The sequence below is a fragment of the Suncus etruscus genome, chromosome 13, assembly GCF_024139225.1.
Source record: "Suncus etruscus isolate mSunEtr1 chromosome 13, mSunEtr1.pri.cur, whole genome shotgun sequence".
Lineage (NCBI taxonomy): Eukaryota > Metazoa > Chordata > Mammalia > Eulipotyphla > Soricidae > Suncus > Suncus etruscus.
In genome coordinates this window covers 9,263,239-9,281,357 of record NC_064860.1, presented here as the reverse complement: position 1 = coordinate 9,281,357, position 18,119 = coordinate 9,263,239, and the positions used below count along the sequence as shown (strand labels likewise).

Here is an 18,119-nt window from a genome sequence, read left to right as displayed (position 1 = left end):
GAAGGCCATCTACCACAAGCCAGTGGCAAATATTATCCTCAATGGAGAAAAACTGAAAGCCTTCCCTCTAAATTCTGGCACAAGACAAGGCTGTCCTCTCTCACCACTCCTATTCAACATAGCACTGGAAGTACTTGCTATAGCGATTAGGCAAGAAAAGGATATCAAGGGAATCCAGATAGGAAAGGAAGAAGTCAAGCTCTCACTGTTTGCAGATGACATGATACTCTACTTAGAAAACCCTAAAGACTCTATCAAAAAGCTTCTAGAAACAATAGACTCATATAGCAAGGTGGCAGGCTACAAAATTAACACACAAAAATCAATGGCCTTTCTATATACCAATAGTAATAAGGATGAAATTGACATTAAGAAAACAACCCCATTCACAACAGTGCCACACAAACTCAAGTATCTTGGAATCAACTTGACTAAATATGTGAAGGACCTATACAAAGAAAACTATAAAACTCTGCTCCAAGAAATAAGAGAGGACACATGGAAATGGAAACGCATACCCTGCTCATGGATTGGCAGGATTAACATCATCAAAATGTCAATACTCCCCAAGGCATTATACAGATTTAATGCCATCCCTCTAAAGATACCCATGACATTCTTCAAAGAAGTGGATCAGACACTTTTGAAATTCATTTGGAACAATAAACACCCTCGAATAGCTAAAGCAATCATTGGGAAAAAGAATATGGGAGGAATTACTTTCCCCAACTTTAAACTGTACTACAAAGCAACAGTTATCAAAACAGCATGGTATTGGAATAAGGATAGGTCCTCAGATCAGTGGAATAGGCTTGAATACTCAGAAAATGTTCCCCAGAGATACAACCACCTAATTTTTGATAAAGGAGCAGGAAATCCTAAATGGAGCAGGGAAAGCCTCTTCAACAAGTGGTGTTGGCACAATTGGATAGCCACTTGCAAAAAATTAAACTTAGACCCCCAGCTAACATCATGTACAAAGGTAAAATCCAAATGGATTAAAGACCTCGATATCAGCCCCAAAACCATAAGATATATAGAACAGCACATAGGCAAGACACTCCAGGACATTACAGGCATCTTCAAGGAGGAAACTGCACTCTCCAAGCAAGTGAAAGCAGAGATTAACAGATGGGAATATATTAAGCTGAGAAGCTTCTGCACCTCAAAGGAAATAGTGCCCAGGATACAAGAGCCACCCACTGAGTGGGAGAAACTATTCACCCAATACCCATCAGATAAGGGGCTAATCTCCAAGATATAAAAGGCACTGACAGAACTTTACAAGAAAAAAACATCTAACCCCATCAAAAAATGGGGAGAAGAAATGAACAAACACTTTGACAAAGAAGAAATAAACATGGCCAAAAGACACATGAAAAAATGTTCCACATCACTAATCATCAGGGAGATGCAAATCAAAACAACGATGAGATACCACCTCACACCCCAGAGAATGGCACACATCACAACGAATGAGAATAAACAGTGTTGGCGGGGATGTGGAGAGAAAGGAACTCTTATCCACTGCTGGTGGGAATGCCGTCTAGTTCAACCTTTATGGAAAGCGATATGGAGATTCCTCCAAAAACTGGAAATCGAGCTCCCATATGATCCAGCTATACCACTCCTAGGAATATACCCTAGGAACACAAAAATACAATACAAAAACCCCTTCCTTACACCTATATTCATTGCAGCTCTATTTACCATAGCAAGACTCTGGAAACAACCAAGATGCCCTTCAACAGACGAATGGCTAAAGAAACTGTGGTACATATACACAATGGAATATTATGCAGCTGTCAGGAGAGATGAAGTCATGAAATTTTCCTATACATGGATGTACATGGAATCTATTATGCTGAGTGAAATAAGTCAGAGAGAGAGAGAAAAACGCAGAATGGTCTCACTCATCTATGGGTTTTAAGAAAAATGAAAGACACCCTTGTAATAATAATTTTCAGACACAAAAGAGAAAAGAGCTGGAAGTTCCAGCTCACCTCAGGAAGCTCACCACAAAGAGTGATGAGTTTAGTTAGGGAAATAACTACATTTTGAACTGTCCTAATAATGAGAATGTATGAGGAAAATGGAGAGCCTGTCTAGAGTACAGGCGGGGGTCGGGTGGGGCGAAGGGAGACTTGGGACATTGGTGATGGGAATGTTGCACTGGTGATGGGTGGTGTTCTTTACATGACTGAAACCCAAACACAATCATGTATGTAATTAAGGTGTTTAAATAAATTAAAAAAAATAAATAAAGCTATGAAACTTCACAAGCTTCGACGCTTTTATCAAAGGAAGGACCCCTGATAAAAGTGTTCAACTATTTTGTTCAATTTTCAGAAGTTATCTGATTAAACACGTCCCTTTATCTCATAGCACCATTGTCACAAATACAGTGTACACAACATATACAAAGTTTAGAAGTATACAAGTGTCCTCTTTATAAAGACATTACTATATGACCTCAATCAATATTTTTAGAATAAATATATGGGAAAATAATTTTCTTTAGAGAAATTGTTAGTGAATAAATTATAGTAGGTCTAAAACGGGCCTCTCTTCAATTTAATGCAAAATTTTATCAAATTAAACTATTGGAGAAGAGTAATCCATATTATAAACTATGAGGAAGGAAATCAAACCCACAGATATTGCTTTATATTAAGCAGGATATGTAGAATCCAAAAGATAGATGAAAACTGTTCTGAGTGGAAGGATTAACCAGAGTTCTCAGACATTGCTATTGATAATGAAAAATTAATTCATTGTAGTATCAATCTAACACTTTTTATCTTGTCAAATATTTCTCAGTAAGATTTAGTCTTGTCCTCCTTGACATGTGTTCAAGAGAAAATATAAAATATTTTATATTAAAACATATACCAAACAAACACCAGGACTGATACCTGAGAATCAGTGCCAGAAGTATCCTCTAAGCACCACTGGTGTGGTCCTACCTGCCCCCCAAATTGATGTATTCTCCTTTCATTATGATATTATACATTATTGAAGAACAAATCTGTTAAAGTAAAACCTTGAATTTGATGTCTTTTCCTTGGGAATTCTTACTTCACAGAACAATTTATTTTGTATATTTCTTTCAGCATATTATTCCTTGGATGCCATCTGAGTCTTTTTTTTTTCAAAACTATACGTAATAAATTATGCAAATATTGAGATGATAAAGGCAGCACATGTATTTTGTGAGTTTGTATCACCTTTGATATTTTAAAAAAATATTTATTAAGAAAGAAATATCATGTGGGTATCTTATATTAGTCTTTAACTGAGTTACTTATGGCTTTTAAAACTCTGTGTGTGTGTGTGTGTGTGTGTGTGTGTGTGTGTGTGTGTGTTGGTTTTTGGTTACACATGGTAGCACTCAGGGGTTTCTCCTGGCTCTGTGTTCAGAAAGTATTCCTAGCAGGTTCAGGGAACCATATGGGATGCCAGGATTAAACCCCGGTCGGATGCATGCAAGGAAAATGCTCTTTCCTCTTTGCTACTGCTCCAGCCAAATGTGCATGCACATTCTTGTTTTTTTCTTACAAAAATCTCCATTATGCATTTTGGACCATACCTTTGCCACCCACATAATTATTTCTATGAGTGTCGTGATCCAACATGTTGATCAAAAATAACTTTGGTGGGGCTGGAGCAATAGTACTGTGGGATAGGGCATTTGCTTTGTAGGAGCTTGATCCTATCCCTGGGATATCATATGGTCCCCTAAGTATCACCAGGAGTGATTCCTGAGCAGCCAGCTAGGAGTAACCCCTGAGCACCTCTGGATTTGCCCCCAAAATAAGCAAAAATAAAAATGTACTTTCTCATGTCTTTGGAAAAAGACTGTCCCTCAGATGCAAGTGCATATTCTAAATACAGAAATTTTCCCCACAGCACTTAGTGCCTTAGGTCATACATTTTATATCCTCATATCCTCAGAAAGGTTACTTCCATATGTCTAGAATTGGTTTTTACACAAAGAAAGCATATTCCTGAAATAAAGTATGATTTCCTCTCTACCTTTACAGTTATCATAACAGTCTGTCCTTAGTAAGAATAGCCGTAATGTAGCATGGGTACTGATAGCACTAGGTAATACTAACTTGTAACTTTAGATTTAACTAAATCAGAGGTGGAATCAGATTTAACTAAATCAGAGGAAGATGGGTTCTCCTAGGAATCATTTAGTGATGCTTTACAATATAGGCCTAAGGCCACTTTCTTTTTATTTCTTTTCTTTTTTTTATTTAAACCACTGGGATTTGCAAAGTTATTCATAGTTGGGTTCTAAACATACAGTGGTTCTGGATCAATCCCACCACCAGTATCAACCTTCCCCCACCAATGTTCTCAGACTCCATCCCATACCACATATACCACCACCACCTTCCTCACCCCAACATGCTATCATAACAGGAACCTTTTCAAGTTTGGTTGTTAAAGTTTGAGTCCCATGATTTCATTGTTGTTGGCTCTGGTTTGGATATTTAGTTCTATCCTTTCTTAACTCCAACAATGCACTGAGACCCCTTCAAGGTAATGTTTTACTTGACCTAACTAGAGGGACTTTCTTGGAGGAAACAGAAAACACCAGTTTCACTCCTTTCTTCCGGTTGAATCTCTTTAAGACATTCCCCTTGTATTGGAGCTGGAAATGGCACAAAGTCTTTGCAAGGTTCATCTCAGGCTATAGTTGGGATCCACATTTTGGTGTGCTAGGAATTAAGGCCAATCTTAGGACAACTAGCTTCTTTTTTTTTTTTTTTTTTTTTTTTTTGGTTTTTCGGGCCACATCCGCTTGATGCTCAGGGGTTACTCCTGGCTAAGTGCTCAGAAATTGCCCCTGGCTTGGAGGAACCATATGGGATGCCGGGGGATCAAACCATGGATCGAACCACGGTCCTTCCTTGGCTAGCACTTGCAAGGCAGACACCTTACCTCTAGCACCACCTTGCCGGCTAGATTCATTTTTAATCAAATCTTTGCCATTGACTTCCAAGGCAGATATTTTTAAGTCTATTTTTCCCCTCAGAACTTATAGAATCAAAGTAGTAAAGATTTAATCATATACTCATCATCAGCAAAATTATCACCACAGGGAATGGAATATAATCTCATAGGCATTTAACTGTAACTGACATGTACAACAATTACTCAGAAGGAATCTATTTAGATTGGAACAGACAAATTCATAGACATAAAAAGCAGACGGAGCTTAAAGAAGGAAGGACGGACTGGGGAGATAATATCATAAATTTCAGTTTGGGAAGATGAACAAGTTCTCAAAATGGACTGTGATGATAGTTGTAACAATAACATAAAATCCATAGTCACACTGAATTCTTCTTCAAAGAGTTAAAGATACCTATTAAACTGTTTACATTTGACCCTACTTAGCATTTAGTCTTAATTTTTTTTGTTTGTTTTATCAGAGACCTCAGACCTTAGGAGAAAATAAGAGAAAGTTCTAAAAGTTTTAGGTCAGTAAGTCATCTGTAAAAGTACCTTATGTGGGACCAAGGGATAGCACAGCAGGTAGGGCATTTGTCTTGCATGGAGCTGACCCTGGTTTGATCTTCAACATCCCATATAATATCCCAAGCACCACCAGAAATGATTCTTGAATGCAGAGCCAGGAGTAATCCCTGAGCACTGCCAGGTGTGGCAAAAAAAAAAATTAATGACATGCATATCTCAATATAGCTTTCATACCATTTTACCTTCTTTAGAAATGCAAGCAAAAATCTTGTTCAAATAACCACCATCTGTTTTTATTTGGGTCAGAGATGTGGTATTTTTATATACTCAATAATTCTATGTAGTAGCTACTGAGATCCTTATATTTAGCATTCTCTGGTGGGAATATAGAAAACAAAAAGCTCTAGAACAATAAAAAAATCTTCCAGTGGACTCCACTAAGGAAGCAGACTTCAAAGTTTAGAGTTATTTAAAGGACACTTGTCAAGCTGTGAAGCATCAGCCTGTAAAAAGCTGCACCTAGAATAAGCTCAGCTGTGTCTGTCCTTCCATAGGATACCAAGGCCCATTATTGTTTGACTCCCAGATATTTCCTTCAAGCCTCCATCTGAAAATTTAATCCCAACACTTGTTTTTCTGTTTCAAATGATGGCAAGTGGCCAGTTAACTTGGGAAGAGAATCCGATTATTTTTCTTTCCCACCGTCTCAGGTATTTCAATAGCTGTGGTATGACATTCCAGAAATATTTTTGCATTGCCTTTTTTTTTTTCTATTTCTCTCTGATGTAGAGTGAAGGACATGGCTGCCTGTAGAAACTAAATAAACCAAAAAGAAAAGAATGGGGGAGGGGAGCAAAGGGAAAAGGAAGAGGAGAAGAGGAAGAGAAAGGAAGGAAAAATTAACCTCCCCAAAATGTTCAGACAGATGTGCCCAAGATTTGGAACAAGACTTCCCAAGATACAAGACAATGGCATACAGATGAAAGGCCGAAGTAAATGGATAAATTATATGTTAATGAGCAAGTTACCTTCTCTGAACTGCCTCACAGATTAAACATTAAGAAATAAGCCTTTGGGGCCAGGTACGTGGCACTAGATGTAAAGTGTCTGCCTTGCAAGTGCTCCGCCCAGCGTCCCATATGGTCCCCCCTAGCCAGGGGCAATTTCTGAGCGCATAGCCAGGAGTAACCCCTGAGCGTCAAACGGGTGTGGCCCAAAAAACAAAACAAAAAAAAAAAAAACAAAAAAGAACTAGGCCTTTGTTCTATTTTTTAACTCTGGATGCCTTTGTTTTACCCCACTGGCTTTACTTCCCACACCCAAGTGAATTTTCTTTATACAGAATATAAAGAACAGTAGTCCTTCTGTTCTATTAACCTTCTTAATATTAGTTGCTCAACTTGTACTAGGACAACAGATGGGTAGAAGGAAATTTCCTCTCTACCCCTGTTTTGCTCTTTACTATTGTAAATTAGATATTAAATATATAAATTAGAAAGCAGAGTAATTGCAAGTGACACATAGTGACAGGAGCCCTTAAGAACAGCAGAAAACTTAGCTAAAAAGCAGGGCCTTGTGACCAACACTTAGCTAAAATGCAGGGCCTTGTGACAGGCACAGAATTTAAGATTTAAGGGCAACAAACACAGAGCTATAATAAAAGCAGGCAGACTTGAGAATTAAATGTAAACATTTAGAAACAAAGAAAGCACAGGACTTTGGTCCTGGGAAACTAAGTCTAGTCTGTAAGGTCCCCTTACCTGTACATTTCATCTTCCGAAATTATCCCATTATCAGTACATCCCTGACCAGATGGAGACAGATTTCATTATCTGCACATTCCATCTTACCTGCCAATGAGTCCTGTTATTTGTCCTGTTCAATATATCTACCTCTTATTTACGAGCGAAACTGTGCCCACAAAAATGTATATAAGCCGAGCCTTGAGTTTCAATGAAATTGGATTCTGATTTGTCTGGAATCTTTTCCACTTTTGTTTGTCTCTGTGACTGTCTTTGTGTTTTTGCGATCTCCCTCCAAGAAAGAATAACCACATCTTAATTGGTGTCCCTGCAGGCAGGGGCACCCACAACATAGAGCCTGGTGTAACTAGTGGTTCCAAAATATCAAGTATAGAGCAGCTTTATCCTTCATGTACCTGTAAGACTGGAAATTTGGGGTGTTTATGTTTAACATTTTTTTCTTTATTTAAACATCTTGATTACAAATATGATTGTGATTAGGTTTCAGTCATGTAAAGAATACCCCCTTCACCAGTGCAACATTCCCACCACCAATGTCCCAAATCCTCTCCATCCCATCCCACCTCCACCTGTACTCCAGACAGGCTTTCCAGTTCCCTCATCCATTCACATGATTATGGTAGTTCTCTGTGTAGTTATTTCTATAACTGCACTCACCACTCTTTGTGGTGAGCTTCATGAAGTGAGCTGGAAGTTCCAGCCCTCCTTTCATAGTCTCTGAGGATTGTTGCAAAGATGACTTTTATTTTTCTTAAAACCCATAGATGAGTGAGACTATTCTGCGTCTCTCTCTCTCTCTCTCTCCTTCTGACTTATTTCACTCAGCATGATAGATTCCATGTACATCCATGTATAGGAAAATTTCATGACTTCATCTCTCCTGACAGCTGCATAATATTCCATTGTGTATATGTACCACATTTTCTTTAGCCATTCGTCTGTTGAAGGGCATCTTGGTTGTTTCCAGAGCCTGGCTATTGTGAATAGTGCTGCAATAATTATAGGTGTGAGGAAGGGGTTTTGTGTTGTATTCGTGTGTTCTTAGGGTTTATCCTTAGGAGTGAAATAGCTGGGTCGAATGGGAGCTCAATTTCCAGAGAAATCTCCATATCGCTTTCCATAGAGGTTGGACTAGACTGCATTCCCAGCAGCAGTGGATAAGAGTTCCTTTCTCTCCACATCTCTGCCAGCACTGATTGTTCTCATTCTTTGTGATGTATGCCAATCTCTGTAGTGTGAGATGGTATCTCATCGTTGTTTTGATTTGCATCTCCCTGATAATTAGTGACGAGGAGCATTTTTTCATGTGCCTTTTGGCCATTTGTATTTCTTTTCTTTATCAAAGTGTCTGTTCATTTCTTCTCCCCATTTTTATGTTTAACATTTCTAACATTATATCCTATTGGTATAGTTCCAGTGACTGTGATGGGTTGTTTTCTCTGAACTAATATATAGAAACATGACTCTTAACATTTTAGTTGCCTGCTAAAAGTGAAATAAATACCTTCAGTGCATTTTCAAAAGAATGTCGGATGTTAAAATGATATTAAACCAGTATTTAGAAAGATTCTGGGTTTCTAGCTTAAGGAAGTGAAAGATGAAGCGCCATATAATTAGCTATTTTCTGCTCCCCTGGAAAGTTCCTTTCAATAACGTAACTTAGTTGAACATGAAGAACTAGTTTTTGTACCAAACTGACTGTCCAGATTAGAGTACCTGAGATGAATTTATACTACAGAAGCTCATATTTTCAAAATGAGAGCCTTTCATTGTTTTCCCTTTTGCACCGTAAGCATCATATCTCTAAAATTTTTCCTTCAACACACCAAAGATGAGAGACAGGGCAAACATTCCAAGAGCTATTCCACCTCCTTATATCAGACCCTCCACCTTTTCAGGTGAGGTGACTTCTCAGCTGATATCCCTACACCCTATTCTGAAATAGGAAGCAGACAGATTTACATCCACTGTCCAATGTGTCAGCAGTGCCATCTCCGTATCTCATAAAACTGAAAGCTACTTACATGACCAGGCAATAGCCCGACTCATCAGCTCACATTTCTATTTCCTATTTCTGGGTAAAGACATTTAGGGGAAAATAGAGCAACACTCAGACTAATCCCCCAAATTTTCCCACTGTGTGGGAAATACATCAAACATAATGGGAAAGACATACAGAAGCCCAACAATGAGTAAAAGGCTTTGTCAGTAACAATCAGCCCTATAAGTTCTGGGAGATTGACTTCAATGCTATCAGGTTGAAATTGTCTCATGAGCTTAAAGAAACACTGGTATTATCTGTCCACCACTCACCTAAAAGGCTTAATATCCAAGATATATAAAGCACTGGTAGAAGTGCAAAAGAAAAAAAAATCCATCCCTATCAATAAATAGGAAAAAGAGATGAGCAGTAATTATCTCAAATAATACAAATAGCCAAAAAGTATATGAAAAGATGATATACATCACTAATCATCAGAGATATGCAAATCAAAACAACAATGAAATATCACCTAACATCATAGAGACTAGCACTCAGCAGAAAGAACCACCACCAGTGTTGTTGAAGACGTGGGACAAGAGAAATCTTCATTCTCTGCTGGAGACTGGTCCTGCCTTTTTGAAAATCAATAGGGACATTTCTCAAGAAAAATACAATTGAGCTTTTATATGATACCCAAAGGGCCCAAATAGGAGAATGCAAAAAAGACATCTGCACTCCTATATACATTGCAGCCCTATATACAATGGTAAAATATATATTCATAAACAGGTAAGTGAATAAAGAAATTATGATACATGTACATAATAAAATACAACTGGCTGTAAGGAAAGATAAAGTCATACAATTTGCTACTATATACATGGATCTGGAGAGAATCTATTGAGAAAAATATATTTGACATAAAGAAACTTCATAGGAGCTGAAGTGATAGCACAGTGGGTAGATCATTTGCTTTGCACATGGCCAACCCAGGTTCGATCCCCGGCATCCCAACCCTGCCAGGAATAATTTTGAGCACAAAGCTAAGAGTAAACTCTGAGCACTACCAGTTGTGCTCCCCCCAAAAAAAATACAAAACAAAACTTTTTAGGGGACTATCAATAGAAATGGCAATAGAAACAAAGAAGAAGCAGAACTGGTCTTCTGTAGAATGTTTGCCACTAGGGCAGGGACTGGGGGAAGTAAGGATAAGTTAGGGAAGGGAACATTAGTACTATGGGGGAGGAGGAAAAATGCCTATCACAGAGGCAGGTGGGATGGGGAAGGAGGGGCAAGAGATAAACTGAAGGGTAATGGCCAATGAAGAGATTGGTGTTGGAACAATGTATGCTGGATCCCACTCAAAAATATCTTTGTAACTTTGTAATTCATAGTGATTCAATTTTGCAAACTATTCCTAATAAGTTTTCTTTTAAATAATGGGCATAGATTTCACAGGTAGGCTCACTGAATTAAGGTGTTTTTTGTTTGTTTGTTTTTGTTTGTTTGTCTTTTTTTAAAAGAAGGGGCTAGAGTGATAGTACAGCAGGTATTTGCTTTGCATGCTGCCAACCCAGGTTTGATCTTCAGCATCCCATAGAGTCCCCCGAGCCTGCCAAAAGTGATTTCTGAGCACAGAGCCAGGAGTAACCCAAGTGCTTTCAGGTGTGGCCTCAAAACAAAAAACAAAAATAAATTCAAATAAAACTTTTTTCGGGGTTTTGGGTCATATCCAGCAGCACTCAAGATAACTCCTGGCTCTATGCTCAGAAATCACTGCTAGCAGGCTCAGGGGACAACATAGGATGCTGGGATTAGAACAACCATCCTTCTAATACAAGGCAAATGCCCTACCTCCATGCTATCTCTCCAGCCCCAAATTTAAATACATTTTCCAAGAAATATAAAGTGTAAAAATGATGGTAGCTAAGCAAAGCACAATAAAACACTAACATTATTTCCCAAGAGTTGAGTGCAGGCACCAAATCCAATTGGCCTGAAAGGTCCCAGTAATACAAATCCAAATAGAAAAACTATAAAACATATTATAATCAGGGGTCGGATCGGTAGCGCCTTGCCCGAATAGCCTAGGACAGACTGCAGTTCGATCCCCAGGGATCCCATATGGTTCCGGAAGCCAGGAGCGATTTCTGAGCATATAGCCAGGAGTGACCCCTGAGCATCACCTGGTGTGCCCCCCTAAAATAAATAAATGAACAAATAAAAAAAAACATTATAATCAGAATGACAAAAGCTGATGATAGATTATTCAAAGTAGCAAAAACAAAAAAGCAGGTACATGGAAAAATCCATTAAAATACAAATAAAAAGGTCTGAGGAGAAGAAATGTGGTTGAGGGATAAGAGTACTTGCCTCACTTGCATGAAACCATGAGTTCAATACCTGGTGTACTGTATGGCCCCTGGAGCACAGTGAAGCCTGAGAAACAAGTCACAGGCCCACATCACCATCCATCATTGATCACCCCTGAAGTGGACTTGAACCTCCCTAGTCACTGGATGCAGCCCCTACCTAAAAATAAAAACAAAGTAAAACCCTAGGTTTTTTGTGAAGGAAAGCTCTGTGGTCTTAAGCTTTCTTTAGAGTCATTGGTTGTATTGCTAGGCCAGATCCTGACCCAAGTTCACACTTACAGTCTTCAGAGACCACATTTGAGACTACAATTCTGTATGTACTGGGTCAATGAATGGTTTCCTAGGATCAGCCTGACTTTGATGCACTCACTATGAGGTACCTGGAATTGAGAGGCAAACCTTCACTTAGAGACTCTCTCAGTGGATGTTGTAAAATAAATCCCCACGGTTTGTGTAATCACCCCACACACTGTATCTCCAAACCCAAACAGATGGGTCTAAAGCAAGTAGGGTACTGCAAAGGCTTAATAAACCAAGCCAGTCAGGAAAGAATCAGAGAATCAGTGGCTTTTCGCCTTATGGTATCTCTGCACACCAAACTGGAACTGACCTTTATTAACCCAGTACAAAATTCACCAGGGCAGGGGGAAAGACGAATGATCTAGGTGGGCTTTTACTAAGTGAAAAAGAAAGAGAAAATTGAGAATACCTTTGTTTTGAGTTAATAGCTGGATGTCACCTTACAGGTGTAGAATGGGAGCTGTCTCCCCACATTCAAACATAAAGATCATAGACTGGGTTATCTATTACCTTCTGCTAGAGGAGAAATTCCATGCTGATCAATCTAGTATGCTTTTATTCTCTTTCAGTGGTGTCATGGTTACCATAATTGGGTGATCTTAAATAAGATCTATGCTGTCCGGGCCCTGATTTATGATCGAGTTCACCAAAGAGGATCAACATAGCCAGAGCTCAAACCTAGGCAATGGGTTGGCTCCCTTTGAAGTCGCTCTTTCCACAGTTATTTATTCCAAGTAATATATTAGGAGATTTTAGAACCTTGTAGGGCCTTCAAAACTAACAAAGCAAAGGGCCAGAGTAATATAATAGCAGGTAGGGTTTTTGCCTTGCATGCGGCTGACTCAAATTTGATCCCTGCCATCCTATATGGTCCTCAGAGCCTGCAGGAGTGATTTGTAAGAGCAGAGCCAGGAGTAACTCCTAAGCACCGCTGGGTGTGGCCCCCAAAGCAAAAAGATTTAAATTAAAAAAGTTAAAACACAAGCAGGAAAAGTATAAATGCCTTAAAAGAAAGACAGTTCTTAAATATCACTTGCTTCATGTCTGTAACAATTTCATTTTATGACACAAGTAGGAACACTCAAAGAGCTGTTGAGAGCTGAGGTGAAAAAAATGGAAGGAGCCTAATGGTGGAAAGAGCATCCCTCACTGCTCCTTGGGATTTTTCTCAGGCAGGCCGAACTGTCAAGGAAAAGCAAACAGGTTAACAAAAAACAGATCCAGCGATTGAGTTTTATAGACACTCTACAAGGATATAAACTCGAAAGTAGAATACAACAAAGGTAGTTCTATTGAGCCCAGGAATTTGATGGAGGCCTGGGCTTCTCTCTAAGGGACTTGAGGCAAATTCAAAAATCCTGTTTGTCCTAAACATGGAGCTTAGACTGAAACAGTATTTCTGAAAATAAAGCAAATGTGAGGAATCAGTTTAATTTTCATTTCTCTAGGAAATTCAAGATATTCATGTCCATATACCTTGTAAACCTGTAAGGCCTTGACTGACCTCACCTACCAAACAGACCACATGCCAACGAGGCATCTATTGGCAAAATCCATGCTGACAGCTAGGAAATGCCTACCCTCCAGTAAACATGTTAACACACTTGTTCTATTTTTGCTCACCTATTTTGTTTTGTTTGCATTGGGGGTCACAACTAGCTGGGCTCAGGGCTTATTCCTGGCTCAGAGGTCCCTTCTGCTGGTGCTCCAGGAACCATATTTGGTAACTTAACCCTTAACTGCTATTTTTCTAGGTTGCTAATCTATTTGAGATTATAAGGGATAATCAAGAACTCAGAAAAGGAAAGAGATATTATTTTCCCTTTCCTACATCATGAAAACTGCATTACTAGAATTCAATTTTCTGAGAGGTTCTATTAGCCAGTCCTCTAGACTTCTGTGGGTACATCATAAAAATAATATATTCCAAAAATAATCTCAGGGGGCTGGAGTTATAGCACAGCAAGGCATTTGTCTTGCATGCAGGTGGCCCAGGTTTAATCTCTGGTCCTCTGAGTCGCTAGAACTAATTTCTAAGTGTCATTGTTTGTGACCAAACCCCACTCCCAAAATCAAATTCTATAGATTAAATATTTACCTTCTTTTGCAGTCTAAAATGACTTACAAATAAAATATATCTTTAGAATGTAAGATAATAAAGCAATTAATTTAGTACACAGAGACTAACATTGATTATATTTCTAAACTAATGTTAGCTCCAAGTTAATCATTAAAAACCAAAAAGCACATGGGGCCGGAGCAGTGGCACAAGTAGTAGGGCATTTGCCTTGCACGTGCTAACTTAGGACAGACTGCAGATTGATCCCTTAGCGTCCCATGTGGTCCCCTAAGCCAGGAGAAATTTCTGAGTGCATAGCCAGGAGTAACCCTGAGCGTCACCAGGTGTGACCCAAAAGAAAAAAAAAACCCTAAAGCACAAAGAAAGCACTTTATTCTTTATCATTGTTTCAATTATTTTATTTTTTTAAGTAGAGACCTCTCCAATAGTGTTGGGTTGATTTCAGGCGTCACTACCGGCAATATTCATTGGTCACCAAAGCAAACCAACATGTTTCAGGTACCACTTTTGGTACCAAAGATCAATTTCAGGGCCTCATATATGCAAGGCATGTGCTTTCCTTTGAGCTATTTCCCAGGCATCAATACTTGTTTTAATTCCAGTAATCATACGCAAAGAAAGTCTCTATTCTTTAATTTTTTTAACATAATATACAGAACCACAATACTATTTCAATTTCAAATTATGGGTAATCACATCCAAATACATTAGATATGACAAGTTGCTATTACAATACTGAGAAAATTTTTGAAAAAGGTGTTTAAGAATTTATAAGATAATCAAGTATCTTTTCGCTACATAGGCCAATGCATTAATAATAATTTGTTTAAAAACATAGTCTTAGACTTCAAATTATTACAAAAGAATATCAAGATTGCTTCTGCTTTCTGACTTTCTCAACCATTCCAGTGTGAAAGCTTAAAGTCAAATGTTATATACACCAGAATATTTCATCAGACCATATTTTCTTTGTACTTACTAGAAAAGCCAAAAACTGAACTCTACTTTTCTCAATGACTTAACTATTTCTAAAATGCATTAGTGTATTCATGAAAGCCTACTATACCTAAATGATCATTTCTATAGGAACAATTTTCACAATACATCTCTGCAAAAAAAAAAAAAAAGATTTTCAAATATTTCCCTCACAGCACTTAACATAATAGAATCTTGTTTTAAGAAACACCTACTCTTTCCAGTTTCAATAAACACCTACTCACTTCTTCAGTAGGAACTATCTACACATCCAATTAAGTAGTCCAGTGAGATGTGTCCTTAGTTTCATAGATTAACATGATACAAAGTTTTTCTGCAGGTAAAAATGCTAAGAAAAGGCCACAGTGAACAGTGCCACATACTGTGAATAGAGTAGATTACAAGGTACCTCTGAGGTTCAGAGGTGACAAATTTCAAAACCGTTTCAGCAACAGAAGAAGGAAAACAGAAAAAGAAACGTAAAAAATATAATTCTTTTTTTTTTCCAGACACTGTTTCCCCACAGCCAAATTAGTTTAACTTAAAAGTCAAAGAAAGTGAACAAGGTTGAAATAGGAAAGATTTTCCTTGTTTGTTCATCAGAGGAATGCGCTAGGATTAGCACGAGGATCTTTCTGGTTCCTGTATCTATAGGTCAGCCAAACACCCAGGATCTGAAATGGAAGCAGAAAAAGAACAAGAAAGTTAAGAGTTATCTCTAAGGAGGAATTTGAGTGTAGATCATTTTGTCTTTCATTGTCATGTTCTCTATGTGTTTTTTTTTAGTCTCTAAAGGACATGTATTGTTATAACTTTTCAGATTTTAAATCAATGTGTTTTTTGATGTGCTATATTCATTTTTAAGTATTATAAATAGTCAAATATCTCCATTTTACCAATGTTAAAAAAAGACATCAGCTCTGGCGTAAAAGTAATAGTATAGCAGGTAGGGTGTTTTTCCTGCATATGGCCAACTTGGGTTCAATTCCCCGCATGCCATTTGGTTCCCCAGAGAACCATCAGGAGCAATTCTTAACTGTGGAGCTAGGAGTAACCGCTGAGTATTGCTATGTATAGCCTGCACTTCTCCCCCAAATCATCAGCTAACCTCAACCCTACAAAATTTCAAGTGAGAGAACTGATAAAAAATTTAACCGGTTTTCAACAGGAGACAGATCAAATAAAAAGTATGGAATCTAAATAAAAAATATGGAATAAGGATAAAATATAAAATAAAGTATATTTACAAATATCAATATGAAAGAACCCTGTAAAGTCTAAGACAAGGAATTACTTGTTTATTGTCTTTCTCTTACCCTTCCTCTCTCCTTTCGTTGCATTATCAGGGCCTCAGACAAGAAAGGTGTGTTATATCACTGAGCTGCATCTGTAGTCCCTGAGTTTAGATACAGTTTTGGTTTTTTGTGCTCAGGGGTTACTCCTGGCTATGTACTCAGAAATCGCTCCTGGCTCAGAGAACCATATGGTACACCAGGGATACAACCCAGGTCAGTCCTGGGCAGCCTTGTGCATAGCAAACACCCTACTGCTGTACTATCACTCCAGCCCCTAGATATAGTTTTGTTATTGTGGGCAACACCAGTGATGCATTGGAGTTACTCTGGGCTTGGTGCCAAGGGATCACTTCCGGAAGTTCTCAGGGGACCATGGCACAGGTCTGCAAACACAGGCCATCTGCACACCTCTCTGAAGAGCATGTGGTCCAATCTGCTGAACTGCCTCCTAGACCCTCTCTTCTCACTCTTTCCCTCTTTCTTCTTTCTTTCCAGGATGGGGAACTGAATCTCACACGCAAAAGGTAAGTGCTGCCTCACTTACTAAGCTGGATCTGTGCTCCTGAATTTTTGGTTTTCTGTTACTGGTACTGTTTTGTGCCTAACCTAGCACTATGTATGGACTACTACTCCCCACTTAGGTGACTGGGAGCTGCTACCAGGAGAGCTCTGGGAAACATATGGTGTTGAAGATCATCTACAGGACTCCAGCAAAGAAAGCACATGCTCTGGGTAAATCCAAGACCCTGAGAGCTTTTAGTTTTGTACTTTGAGCTATCTCCTGACCCTGAATTTATATTTTCCATGAATATCTATTTTAAATAAATTCCCTAATTGAATTCCCAATTTAAATAAATCCCCATTTAAATACATTTCCATTTTAAAAATTACAGGGCAGGAGTAAGTGGGAACTTCAGAATAGTACTAACTTTAATACTCTAAGTATTTTAGTATACTCAAAGAAAAGTACTATCTATTTATCTTTAATATTGCAAGGATAGAGATATAAAATACATTTGTGCCCATCTATAGAATGTTTTCAAAGAAACTCCTGGTATAAACTAGGGACTCTGCCAGATGAGGATTTGTCAGAACCAGTTTAGTAATTGGGACAAACGTACCTAAGGGAGTAATGCTAGCATGAGAACTATGCGTTAGTGGAAAGAAATATGTGGGAAATATTGTATGTTTTTTCTTTTCTATTTTGGGGGGATTGGGACCACCTGCAGTGCTCAGGAATCACACTTGGCAGGCTCAGGGGACCATATGAAATTCCAGAGATTGAACCCGAGTCAGCATGTACAAGGAAAATGCCTTATTCACTGTGCTATCACTCTTTCCTGTTATCTTTTATTATTACCATGAATGTAAATCAACTCTAAATAAAGTTTTTTTTTTCTTTAAAAGAAAAAAATAAGGCAAAACTGAGAATCAGAAGATTTGATGAGAAAATAGAACTCAGGACCGGCGAGACAGCATGAAGGTATTTGCCTTCCATGTACAAGGATGGTGGTTCGAATCCCGGTATCCCATATAGTACCCCATGCCTGCCAGGGGTGACTTCTGAGAGTAGAGTCAGGAGTAACCCCTGAGTGTTGCCGGGTGTGACCCCCCCCAAAAAAAAAAAGACAGAAAGAAAACAGAACTCACTGATGCTCTGACAGCCATTCACCAGAAGCTATTCTCTTTCTCTCTTAAACATACTTATTTATACATAATAAGCTATATGTCTATGCAATATATAAAGCATATGCATAAATTAATATCTACCTATATACTCAAATATAACACACAGGGGCCAGAACGATAACGTAGTGGTAGGGCAACATAGTGGTAGGGCGTTTGCCTTGCAAG

General features: G+C 38.4%; 1 protein-coding gene across 1 annotated transcript in view; it reads right to left on the bottom strand.

Moving 5' to 3' along the window:
• Positions 1-15,472: 15,472 nt before the first annotated feature.
• TSPAN13 (tetraspanin 13) overlaps positions 15,473-18,119 on the bottom strand; it is a 42,301-nt gene continuing 39,654 nt past the window's right edge. Inside the window, exon 6 of the mRNA XM_049785703.1 lies at positions 15,473-15,644. Coding sequence (XP_049641660.1) covers positions 15,570-15,644 — 75 coding nt within the window. The 3' untranslated portion in view covers positions 15,473-15,569. The remainder of the gene's footprint in view (positions 15,645-18,119) is intronic.